This window comes from Chiloscyllium plagiosum, unplaced genomic scaffold, assembly GCF_037043375.1.
Source record: "Chiloscyllium plagiosum isolate Xiang-an unplaced genomic scaffold, Cpla_swu_hap1 HiC_scaffold_4, whole genome shotgun sequence".
In the NCBI taxonomy this organism is placed as follows: Eukaryota; Metazoa; Chordata; class Chondrichthyes; order Orectolobiformes; family Hemiscylliidae; genus Chiloscyllium; species Chiloscyllium plagiosum.
Genome location: NW_028270142.1, coordinates 7,805,301 through 7,818,882, shown reverse-complemented (window position 1 = coordinate 7,818,882; position 13,582 = coordinate 7,805,301). Strand labels below are relative to the sequence as shown.

The window sequence follows — 13,582 nt, the reverse complement described above, 5'->3', positions numbered from 1 at the left end:
AGCATTTTTCGAAAAGCATTTTGTGTTTGTTTAAAATCTCCACAAAGGCAATCCTACCTGTTGGGCTCCAAAATTGATATGACTGATGCTGCCCATTCTGCAAACTGGACTGTTTGATGATTCCTTTACTTTCCAGCTTTCCAATTTCTGCCTGTACATTTGTCTGTAAGGTAATTGGCTCTGGCGGGCCTTGCAGAATCACAAAGTTGCTTCCTGGTCAACATGCAAGGTGGCCTTGACTCTTTTGATAGTCTCTAGACCTTCTTGAAAATCTTCCAGGTATTTCATTAGTACTTCACTCAAACAGCCATTTTCTAATTGAAAAATATCGAGCCAATCCAAGTGAATCTTTCTCAAACAATTTCACCCCATCAAGTGTGGCCTCTTACTGCAATCAGTGGTAACTGAATCGGAACCAAAGTTGTATTCTTAATCTATGAAGGTTCCCTGGAATAGGTTCTCAGTCTGGCTGAGGTCTTGCGCAAACTAAAGGGTGGAGTCGAGAGTGAATTTTCTTAAATAGTGGTCCTGTGATCACTGAAAAGGCTGCACAGGAGTCCACCTGCATTAGAACTGGGAATCCATTTAACCAGATGTTTATATTGATTGGTTCTGATTTGGATGTTGCTAAGCAATTTAACTGTTCCAAGCCAGATGTAGATGGGCTTTCCAGGCAATGTATTCTCCTGGATACCAGCCTATGAGTTGTCTTACTCAATCTAGTACAACTGAGAATCTGTTGCAGCAACTACAATGGCTTCTAGCCCGTTTCCTGAAGAAAATGTTAATTGTTTGGCTGAGGCTTGGCCTTGTTTTGGGGTTTTGTTTTGGGCTGAAATAGAGTCCCACTGTTCAGCATATGTCTTGAGTGAGGCTATCCAATTGCTTTACTCAAGTGGTGTTCCCCAAGCTCAAGCGGACTGAGGGCAGGTGAGGGCAGAGCAGCGGACATGATCTATATGGACTTCAGTAATATGTTTGATAAGGTCCCTCATGGTAGACTGGTTAGCAAGGTTAGATCACATAGAATAGAGGGAGATCTAGCCATTTGGATACAGAACTGCCATGAAGGTAGAAGACAGAGGATAGTAGTGAAGGATTGCTTTTCAGACTGGAGGCCTGTAACCAGAGGTGTGCCACAAGGATCACTGCTGGGTCCATTGCTTTTCTTCATTTATATAAATGATTTGGATGTGAACATAGGAGGTATACTGTTAGTACGTTTGTAGATGACACCAAAACTGGAGGTGTAGTGGACTGGTGAAGAGGATTACCTCAGGGTACAACAGGATCATGATCAGGTGGGCCAATTGGTCAAGGAGTGGCAGATGAAATTTAATTTAGATAAATGTGAGGTGCTACATTTTGGAAAAGCAAATCAGGACTGGACTTGTACACTTAATGGTAAGGTCTTAGGGTGTGTTGGTGAACAAAGAGACCTTGGAGTGCAGGTTCATAGATCCTTGAAAGTGGAGAGTCAGATGGATAGGATAGTGAAGAAGGTGTTTAATATGCTTTCCTTTATTGGTCAGAGCATTGAGTATAGGAGTTGGAGGTCATGTTGCGGTTGTACAGGACATTGGTTAGGCCATTTTTGGAATATTGTGGGCAATTCTGGTCTCCCTCCAATTGCACCCTCCAGTTGGAAATGTTGTGAAACTTGAAAGGGTTTAGAAAAGATTTACAAGGATATTGCCAGGATTGGAGGATTTGAGCTATAGGGAGAGGCTGAATAGGCTAGAGCTGTTTTCCCTGGAGCATCGAAGGTTGAGGGGTGACTTTATAGAGGTTGAGAAAATTCTGAGGGGCATGGACAGGGTAAATGGACACGGTCTTTTCCCTGAGTTGGGGGAGCCCAGAACTAGAGGGCATAGGTTTAGGATGAGAGGGGAAAGATTTAAAACGGACAAATGGGCAACGTTTTAACGCAGAGGGTGGTGCGTGTATGGAATGAGCTGCCAGAGGATGTGGTGGAGGCTGTATGATTACAACATTTAAAAGGCATCTGGATGGGTGTATGAATAGGAAGAGTTTAGAGGATATGGGCCAAGTTCTGGCAAATGGGACTAGATTAATTTAATTTAGATTATCTGGTCGGCATGGATGAGTTGGACTCAAGGGTTTATTTCCGTGCCTTACATGTGTATGACTCTATGACTTGTGAGGTAGTCCAATTCCAACTCGATACCCTGCAACTCATGTGCTCCACTTACTGCATTTTCCAATGATAAAGCCAGTTGTAGAGCCTGATTGATGTCCAATTGGGCTTCAGGTAGTCAGTGTTATGTCATTAACCCCACATACCAAACAGTTTCTCAGCACCTCATTAAGGTTTAAACCAAAGATCAAATTCTGCCAGTCATCTTACCATCGGCAAAAATCCCAGTACGAGCTCTCCCCATTCTCAAATTGCTGAGTAAAACCAATAGTGTCTCAGAATTAGAATAGGCTTGGGGTTGTCATATTCCTTTACTAAATCTGTCAACTCTTGAAACATTTTAGTACCTGATGCCTCAGGGAAAGTAAGGCTCCTAATAAGTGAAAAAGCTGCAGGGGCACAAGCTATCAGGAGAATTACTTACTGCTTTTCATCTGCCCCAACGTTATTCATCCGGAAACAATGTTGCATTTTTCCACGTACAGTCTTCAACAGCAGGATCGAACAAGTCAAGTTTTTCAAATATGATGCCATAAATGTTTACCCCAACTTAAAGACAATTGTTGCAAGCCAGTTTCTTCAGGAATGTGATTTATACTTGTCACCACTAAAGTAATTCCACAGAGACTAGTATCCTGTCATCAAGTCACTCTTTATTTACATATGGAGAGTGCTTGGCACTGATCCAACTCCCTCAGAGCCAACTGTCAGAGTGAAAAGAACGTCTGACACTCCTTTTTATATTCTTTTTTCTTTACACTCCTTTTTGTATCTGTCAGCCAGGGTTCCCTGATTGGAGCAGATTAACAGCCCCAATCAGGGACTTCATTTTGTATGAGATCCACCAGGCTGACCTCATAACAATCACAACAGCTACCTTATATGCCTTTCTTGGCCTTACAATCTTAAATGCCTTCCTCCATTAGTGCTGTCTGATGCTGGCCTTGCAGCTTCAGTTGTCCTCATCTGCTTCTCCAAAGCTTTTGGAAAATTGGATATCTAAGAACCATTGATATTTGATCAAGTGAACTGTGTTAAAAAGCAAGCAATGATATCAGAACTGAATATCATATGGAAACGCTTTTTTTCATTTGTGCATTGTCATGAGCAATTAACACTTAACAATTAGCCCTTAATGATCTGGTTTGAAGATATTATTTTTAAGCCCAATACTATACCTACCCAACCCCATTGGTAATCCTTGCTCCTCTTCTGCTCCCCTCCCTGCAGCACAGTTCAACAAAGACAATCACTCATGTCAAACACTGTTGCTCAGAGCTGATTTGTTCACACCACCTTTCAACAAACACGAATTGGGTACTATGAGTGTCCCATGTGTTACTGAATTATTGTTGAAGATAGAATTTATTTCAAAAAGCATTACATAATGAATATTCACGAATGTAAATATAATACAAGTAGGAACCCACCACAGGACAAGCTGCCCCACCATAGCAACACTACTAACTTAATTTTTTATTCTGAATCAGCCATTATGATTTCATAATTTTGGCTCCCACCTGATTAATTCACTCAGCTTGCCACATTTCCCATTAGCAGAGTCTTTATGAAATTCTGCCATGGGAGTGTAATTTTTTAAAAGCACTCCATCCATTTATTTTTACAAATAATGATAAAAGACTGATCTTCTGACAACTTTTTAGGAGTTAAAAATGACATCTGTAAACAGTTTGAAATGTATTTATATTCCACTGTGTATACTCGGAATCGCTAAGATAGCCATTATTCTCCACAAAATACTTGTCATAAAATCATTAGTATTGATGTGATTGTATTCACCTGTATTGATGTAATTATTGTAAATTAAAATGGAACCAATATAGACAATAAGAGATAAATTAAGAGTGATAGAAATTTTTTATTTTATAACATCTACAGAGTTCTTTTTATTTATATAGAAATCCTTGTGTGTTTTGAATATCAAGAAGAATAATATTGATGAGATCAAAGAATTGGCTTGTCTTGGGAACCTGACTCAGTTTATAGCTGAAGACAATCGTATTCAAGATACAAAGGTAATCTTATTTCAAAAGCATACTTTTAAGGAAGTCTCCACATATCGTTCTTTATTCACAGCTTCAAAAATCAGGAAGCAAACCATAATTAGACCTTTACATCTTTCAGATAAGACTTTAAACTGAGGCCCTGTCTACTCTCAGGGGGCATAAAATAAAATGATGTTCTTTAAACGAATGGAAGAAACTTTTCCTTTATGTCCTGGCAAATATTTATGTTTCAACAAATATCACTAAAGTGGATTATCTGTCTTTGTTGTTAGTATGAATTTAGAGTGTCATTGAAATTATATTTATTCATTGATGGGATTGCTGGTAATTGTTGCTTATCCCTCATCACTCTTAAACAGAGTGGCTTGCTGGGCAATTTCAGAAGACATTTAAAAGTTTAGGTTCATATTTGGGCCAGACCAGGCAGATTTCCTTCCCAAAGAGGCATAGAGATCCACATGGGTTTTTATGTTTGATTATAGTTTCATGGTCACCATTAACAAGACTTTCAATTGTATTTGAATTCCACCAGCTTCTGTGATAGGATTTGAACCCATGTCCCCAGACCATAAACCTGGGCCTCTGAATTACTCATTTCATGCCATTACGAATAATCATCACCCCCCCTCCATAAATCTATAAAATGTAAGGGCAAAAGTAAACCATTCAGCCCATCGACTCTGCTCCACCATTCAACAAGGTCATGGCTGACCTAGATAATCCTCAACTCCTACTCTTGCTGCATTGCCTATAGTTCAAGAGTAATTACATTTGCAAAGTACGTCATTGGTTGTAAAGTGCTTCTGGACATATTGAGGTCATGAAAGATGCTCTCTAAATTCGAGACTTGCTACTATTCTTATTTGGTAATACTTAATTTCACCACTTTTAAAAATTACATACAAAATTGGTTAGACAACAGAAGATCCATTAGCTATTCCCTCTCAACTGTTCTTTCCCACAGCTCTGCATTTTTTTTTCTCTTTGGATGTTTATCCAATTCCCTTTTCAACAGCCTCCATCATTCTGACTTTCCCTCTATCAGCTGTGTTCAAACAAAAACTTTTCCTCATGCAATATTTGGTTCATTCCAATTATCTTTGATTTCTGCCCCCTCTGCCAGTGGGAATAGTTTATCTATATTTATTTTAACTAGATTCCTCATTATGGGCAGAAAAGGACCAGCTGCTCCTTCAAGACTGCTCCACAGCCACAATGATTGTGGACCAGGCACTTCATAGAATCATTGATTGATAATAGCCAATCCTGTGCGGGGTCTGCAATTCACTGAGTGCCAATTCCTCACTTTTACCTATAGCCCTGCAATTGTATTCCTCTTCAGATAATGAAGCAATTCTCTTTTTAAAACATTAATTGAATCTACTACCACCACATGCTCAGGCAGATCCTAACGACTTAGGTGAAGAAATTTTTTGTTATGTTGCTGCAGCTTCATTTGCCCATCTTAAACTGGTGTCCTCTGGTTCTTGAACCATATATCAATTCACCACTTTTCCCCTCGCTGCTCTGTCCATCCCTTGTACGATTTTGAAAGGCTTCATCAATTCTTATTTTAACCCACTCTGCTGTAAGGAGAACAGCTCCAGCTTCAATCTGTTCAAATAACTGAAGTTCCTCTTTGCTAGAATCATTCTTACGAATATTTTCTACATTCTTTCTGATACTTTCGCATCCTTTCTAATATGTGATGTCCAGAACTGAATGTAATACTCATCTGACAATGAGCCATTGCATAATACAGGTTTATCCAAGCTTCCTTTTGTATTCAATGCCCTTATTTTTGAGGGATCCCATTTGCTTTCCTGCTCTTTCAACTTGTCTTGTCACCTTCAGTTTTGAAGCATATGTTTACCCCTAAGTTAGGTCCCTTTGCTTATGCAACCCATTAGAATTGTACCCTTTGATTTATATTTATTCTTATAGACAAAATCACTTCATATTCCTCTGCATTAAATTTCATCTAACACTTATTTGTCAATTCCAGCAACTTGTCTATGTCCTTTTGAACTTGAACACCACTCTTTCCTTTGTTCACAATATTTTCAGGTTTGTGTCATCTGCAGCTTTTGCAATTGTATCCTGCATATCAAAGGATTGGCAATTAATAAATGTCAAGAAAGGCAAGAGCCTTTATCCCGACCCCTGAGGAACCTTACCAAAAACATTCATCTAATCTGAAAGCCATTTAGCACAGCTGTCAGCTTCCTGGCAATGAGCAGCCAACAGATTTCATATCCATGTCTAACTTTTTTCATAAGTCTATTGTGCAGCACTTCTTCAAACGTCTTTAGTAAGTCCATGTGCACCATATCAACTGCATTTCCTTCATCAACCTTTGCTATTACTACATCAAAAAAGCTCAGGAAAGCTTTCCCTCCAATTCTATGCTGGCATTCTCCTAATTAACCAGATTTTCCCAAGTGACTGTTCATTTTCCACTGGATTAGTGCCCCACCACTGAGATTAAATTGACTGATCAGTAATTTCTGACCTTGCTATGCCAAGCCTCTAATTCAGCACCACCCTCTTGACCTGTCCGTCATCTTGGTAAAAACAATGACTGCAGATGCTGGAAACCAGATTCTGGAGTAGAGTGGTGCTGGAAAAGCACAGCAGTTCAGGCAGCATCCGAGGAGCAGGAAAATCGATGTTTCGGGCAAAAGTCTGTATTCCTGATTAAGGGCTTTTGCCCGAAACGTCGATTTTCTGCTCCTCGGATGCTGCCTGAACTGCTGTGCTTTTCCAGCACCACTCTACTCCAGAACTCTGTCCATCATCTTTCCCATCTATCCGATCCACCCTCCTATCCAACCTATCACCTTCTCCCCACCTTCATCTACCTATTGTATTCTCAGCTACCTTCCCACCAGCCCCACCCCCTCCTCCCATTTATCTCAGAGCCCCCGGCCCACAAGCCTCAATCTCTTGGGCTTATGCCCAAAATGTCGATTCTCCTGCTCGTCGGATGCTGCCTGACCTGTTGTGCTTTTCCAGCACCAGACCCTCGACTCTTGCTACATCATTTTGTTTTGAGCGTCAGCATAACATTTGCAATTTTCCAGGCCTCTGGCAACACTCCTGCATCTAGATTTGGAAAATTATACCCCTGATCTCTCTGCCATTCCACTTTTTAGTCATCCCTATGTCTGCATCCTCCCTCTATCTAGTCATTATTTTGAGGAGGCTAAACAAGTAAACACTCAGGGACAATAAAGAAGAAATGGGCCATTGCAACAAGAGCGACTGGATGCAGTTATGAGTTGAGTACTGTGAACTAGTCCAGAGTTCCCCAGTAGCTCCCTGAAACGATCCACTGACTAAAATAAAGGGCAGCTTTAAAATTTAGGACTGCATAATTGTATTTCTACCTAGTCCTTATGACCACAAATCTTGGCCCAGCAGCTGGCATAGGAGTGATGTAATGGCTCAGGAGTTCCCTAATTATGTTCTGCGTTGGCTGTCAGTCATTTGAGATTGCAGCGTCTAGGCCTGCAATTCTCTTGAATTAAGTGTTTATTATTTTGTGTCCTTTGAGTTTCCACACTCTGTTTCTTAATGTATTTTCTGTTATCTCTTCAATTGTTATCTGGCTGAAATTCTAAAGCAAGCATGGTGGGATACCTTAACCAATTTGAACAATTTTAAAAAAATATTAAGAATGCCATTCAGCATTTTTCATGTGTTCTTAACTGATTTCCTGTTTATTTTGATTCAATAAGAGCAAGAATACTTTGCAGAAACTATGAGGGGCCGGAGAGTGATGGCTTAGTGGCATTATTGCTAGACTATTAATCCAGAGTCCTTGCCATGATTTCAAAAAATATATGACATGCTTGCAAACCTAATACTGCCATGAATTTATCCACACCAAACTGCAAAGATTCTAAAAGAGAGATATTGCAAAGTAGATAACAAGTGAAAACTTTGCATTAGTTGCTATAAATTGTTAAAAGTTAAACTGTAGAAAAAAAATGTTCTTCAATATATTTTCCAAGGTACTAAATACATGCAACCTTAGCACATAATTGATTTGGCTGTAGACTGTATCAGAGAAGATAAATTTATCCTCTTCACAATTTAGTCAGGAACAAGCTAAAAAATATAGATTTTTCTTAAAGTGATTATGACAGAAAGTCAGCTGGTGACAAATTGGTGTCTGCAGATGCAGTTAACAGAGTTGAACAAGACAGGCAAGATAAAGATTGGAGCACAGTGGTCAAATACAGGTTCATAACTAGGCATCATTAGCTGAAGAAAAGTCTGCTGCAGTGTTTGCTGAGCCAGTTGATTCTCATGCCTTGAATATAATTTGCTCTTGAGTATTTTCTGGCAGACCTCTGAGTGATGAGCATGACACGATCATTTATCAAAGCAAACAAAACCCCCTAAAGTGAGTCCCTTTAGAACTGATTATTGAATAGTTGGAAAGTGGAACCACTTTAGTAGAGGCAGCAAGGCAATGTACAATAAAATCAAGTCCAAAGGGTAATCATATTTCCACTAGGACTAATAGTCTGTTAGATAAACACTCTTCTTGAGATACTTGTCTTGCTTGGAAATGAGTTAGCTGTCAGCTAAATCAACCAAGCTTCTTTATACAGGTTTTACTCAAAGATAAATGAGTGCAGATGTCTTTTTTGTGTTGCTTTAACTTTGTAAACAAGTTTTTTTGAAAAATAAACCTGAAATGAAGGTACAAAATCATTATGTATGTAATATTCACAACAATGAAATAAATCATGCTTAAAGTTTGTTATTATAGTTCTTGCAACACAGAATTTGTTCTTTGAAAAAAATCTTGTTTTAATGCACTAATATCTTTTTAATTAAATACTGTAATAAGTGCCATTTTTGCATTAGATCCTATTACTTATATGTAGGAGATTACATTACATGAATCCTTTAAGGTCATTTAAATGGTCATTGGATAAACATATGGATGATAATAGAATAGGGTAGGTTAGATGGGCTTTGGATTGGTTTTACAGGTTGACACAACATAGAGGACCGAAGGGCCTGTACTGCGCTATAATATTCTATGTTATTACTGTGAAAAGCTATTTCTTTTGTTTCTGTCAATTTAAGATTTTATAAAAGCATGAAACATTTTGAATTTCAACTTTATTGAGAAATTATACAAATTGACAATTAAAAGGGAGGTAAATTGCATGTACAGATTTTAAATCTTCAAATCTTTGATTTTTCAAAAATCCAGGAACTGGAATATGTCTTGAGCCAATGGCAAAAACTCTGGTATCTGAACCTGAGTGGAAATCCTGTGTGCCAGAAAGCAAAATACAGGGATAAAATAATGGTGTTGTCTACAAGCCTAGGTAAGGAATTTTAAGTATTATCTTCAATATTCCTTGACTGAGAATAGAAATAACATTCATTTCTAATAAGTGGGGATTTGCTGGTGCTTCATTCAATTCATTTTTCTCAAACCACAAAATACTGTAAAGCTATCCAAATGGCCTGAATTTTTCAATGGCCATAGATGGAGGTTGCTCAATGGAACCATGCAAAATTCCTATCCAAGTAGGCTCTGACAAATTGAAGATTCTGCTGGGCAATACTTCAACACCTGGAACCCCTGAAATGGAGGGTTTTGCTCCATTTAAATGGATAATTACTCAGGAAAATTACCTGGGTGGGACAGTGGCTCACTGGTTAGCACTGCTGCCTCACAGCACCAGGGATCCAGGTTTGATTCCAGCCTCCAGCAACTGTCTGTATGGAGTTGGCATATTGTCTCTGTGGGTTACCTCCGCGTGCTCGAGTTTACTCTCACAGTCCAAAGATGTGCAAGTTAGGTGGATTGGACATGTTTAATTGCCACAGTGTCCAGAGATGTGCAAGCTAGGTGGATTATCCATGGGAAATACAGGGTTATAAGAATAGGATGGGGTGGGTGGGTCTGGGTGGGAAGCTGTTTGGAAGGTCAATGTGGACTCGATGGGCTGAATGGCCTGCTTCATACTGTAGGGATTCTATGAATCTATGAGAATACAGGCTATGAAATACTAAGTCTAACTCCTAAATAAGTATTCAGTTGACCCCTAGCTTACCTCTCACACACCCATTTACATCTACCCAAGACCCCTTACATTCCCAAACCCTGACCCATCACCCCCTTCCTCCTCCAGAACCTGACCATTACTGTACTTAAAATTGCTCCCCAAAGTATGCCTTGGAGCCGCCACCCTCCGAGACCTGGCCCAACCCCAATCTTCTTTCCAATGTTAGACTTGACCACACCCCTTATGCCACTGAGTCTATACCAATACCATCCCTCACTCCAGATCTGAAAACAGGCCACCCCCCAAGGACTCAACAAACCCCAGGAAAAGATGTCTGCACAGTCCCCAGACTCAGTATCTCCCATCTATCCTGACCTATGCTAAACATTCTATCACTTACCTACTCCCCATTACCTTGTGCCTGAGAGAAAAGAATGTAACAAAGCTGTGGAAGACATGAGTTTAGGCAATGCATCTAATGTAATAGTAAGCTGAGTTAGAGTTCTGTTTTAAGAGTCCTGGGGAAGAAAACTGAAGAAAGTAGCATTTGATGAACGTGCAGTAATTTGCCAAAAGCAAACCAATTACAATCATACCAGTTAAACAAGAAACTTTAGCATAGAAATAGGGGTTGCTGTTTGTTTAGATTTGAGTGACAGTAGGAGTATTGCTGAGGTAAAATGGATGTATCTTTCATTGTGATGTTTATAATGAGATTGATCCAAAAATTCTTGTGTAGTGTAATAAAGTTTGCGCTTAGATTACTTAGTGTGGAAATAGGCTCTTCGGCCCAACAAGTCCACACCAACTTGCTGAAGCGCACCCATCCCCCTACACCTAACACTACAGGCAATTTAGCATGGCCAATTCACCTAATCTGCACATTTTTGGACTGTGGGAGGAAACTGGAGCAAACCCACGCAGACTCGGGGAGAATGTGCAAACTCCACGCAGTCAGTTGCCTGAGGCAGGAATTGAACCCAGGTCTGCGGCGCTGTGAGGCAGCAGCGCTAACCACTGTGCCACCGACAAGAACTGTTGAGTCCTCCCCAGCGGGGAATTGAACCCCGGTCTCCCACGTGACAGGCAGGGATACTAACCACTATACTACCGAGGACATCCTGTATGTTCTTTTATTAGAAGTACATGGGTAGCCAGTTTAGTGACTGACCTCCATAGAAAACAAAATTGAAAATAAAATGTATTGTCTGACAAACTAGGTTCCACTCTGGGATCTGATTTGTCCAGAATTACCAATGAGTGAGACCATTGAAGTGAATGCCATGTTTGCATGCTATGTAAATCTTGGCACATCCTGAGATATGAATTTTCATAAAGTCTAAATCTTTCTTAAAGAGCTATCAGAGGGCCCTCTTGTGGCCCTATGCTAGTGTCCTTACTCCTGGAATAGGAGGCCCAGGTTCAAGTCCCATCTGTTCCAGAGTGTGTAATGACATCACAGAACAGGTAAATTTGAAAAATAGGTTAAATGTTTAAAAATCTTTAAAAAAACCTAGAGTTATCAGAAGTATTCCTACATGCTTTGATAGTAATCAAATTTGACAATTCATTTATAATAAATATTTTAACTGTGAAGTGTTCAGAAAATAATGGAAGAAATATGCCATCTGCAGAATTATTGAATAATATTTATAGTTTGAATCTCTACATAGTGTCATATTTATTCAGAACTTGAGTTGAATAAATTTTGAACTTTGATATTTGAATAATTGCTGAAATTGCTCAAATTTTTAACATAAAACACAAGATTAAAGATTTAAAATCAAACAGAAAGCTACAATCCCAATAACCAGCATTTATAGAGTCATAGAATCCTTACAGTGTGGAAGCAAGCCATTTTGTCCATTGAATCCACACTGACCCTCCAAAGAGCATCCCACCTAGACCCACTCCATCCCTGTAACCCAATATTTCCCATGGCTAATGCACCTAACCTGCACACCATGAACACAATGGGCAATTTAGTATGACCAATCCACCTAACTGGTACATCTTTGGACTGTGGGAGAAAACAAGGGCACCCAAAGGAAACCCCTGCTGACACAGGGAGAATGTACAAACTCCACTCGGACAATTGCCCAAGAGTGGCATTGAAGCTGAGGCAGCAGTGCAAGTCATTGTGCTGCCCCTTTACACTACTTTTTTATAGTCTTCATCTATATGTTCCTTTATAGTACTCAAACATCAGGGAGAGAATTCTCTTCTGTCTTATTTATTGTGTTTTATTAAGCTGTGGCTTCAATTTCCCAGAATCGGATTGCCTTTTCTTTGAATCTTCATACAACTGAGCTTAAATATTATCAGCTTCAAATACCTTTGCAAAGTTTTAACCAAACACTCTGGTCTGAAACTTAAAACTAAACCCCTTACATTGAGATAACTTACTTGATAATTCAGGAGCAACTGTCTTAGACAGACAACTTCAGCCAAGACCTCTGCAAAACTCCCATAATGAATCAAAAAATACTTGTTCCAAGCTGGTAGGTATTTTCCTAAGGCAAAATAAATCTCTGGATCCTTCTATCTGAAAACTAATGCACAATTGTTCACTCTGTTTGCTCATAAAACTCACCCCGCTGAAAACAAAACACCATTATTCTCTAGGAGATCTCTGTCTCATATTGTATTTTAAAAGAAATCACCATGGCTACAAAATACTTAGAAGCTAATCATTAAATCTTTGCATTGAAACAGACGAAGCTCACATGCCATAAGTTAAAGATCCAATTCTTTAACACAGACGTCATTAAAATACCTGTAAATCACACACCTTATATATCACAATGATTTGGTTAACTTCTCTTGTTGGACAAAGCAGACAGAGATAAGGTTTTGCTGTCCTTTATTGCAAAAGCTATTAGCTACAATTCATTGGTGTATGGGTCAGTAAGTGGCCTGTGCACACATTCCCTCCATATTCAAGAGTGCAGCTTGAGGCTCTTCAGCTTGTGTGTCTTCTGGAGGGATTGTAATTAAACTGAGTCAGTCATGAAATGTTAGTTTCACTACTAATTGCTGTCTCTCCTCCCCCTTTGAGGCTGATAAAGCCTGGTAATTGATGCTGCACATAAAATTTCTCTTATCCACCATGCAGTTGTAGTTACAATTCTAAACTTCTAACATTTTATCTTCTACTTGCATATTCAAAGTTAGTTTAAAATAGAAGCTGGGTTCTCTCATCACATATCCATTTTTACTCTATTTAAATTACTTGTGATTTGTTATACAATAAGTGCCTGTCTGAAGATAGTGGTAGCTAACTGATTTACATATTTATACCCAAAATTGACATATGAGGTTGACTCCAATTCCAAGGCAATTTCACATGTGCTGTT

The 13,582-nt window shown here is 39.2% G+C and overlaps 1 protein-coding gene across 4 annotated transcripts in view; it reads left to right on the top strand.

The window, feature by feature from the left end:
- The window catches only part of ppp1r42 (protein phosphatase 1, regulatory subunit 42), a 109,440-nt gene that overhangs the window by 31,218 nt on the left and 64,640 nt on the right, over nucleotides 1-13,582 (top strand). For 3 of the 4 annotated variants that reach the window (XM_043689250.2, XM_043689248.2, XM_087985949.1), the window contains exons 5-6: nucleotides 4,078-4,194; nucleotides 9,422-9,539. In XM_043689250.2, the coding sequence (XP_043545185.2) occupies nucleotides 4,078-4,194; nucleotides 9,422-9,539 (235 nt within the window). The remainder of the gene's footprint in view (nucleotides 1-4,077; nucleotides 4,195-9,421; nucleotides 9,540-13,582) is intronic. The other variant, XM_043689251.2, reaches the window with a different exon arrangement.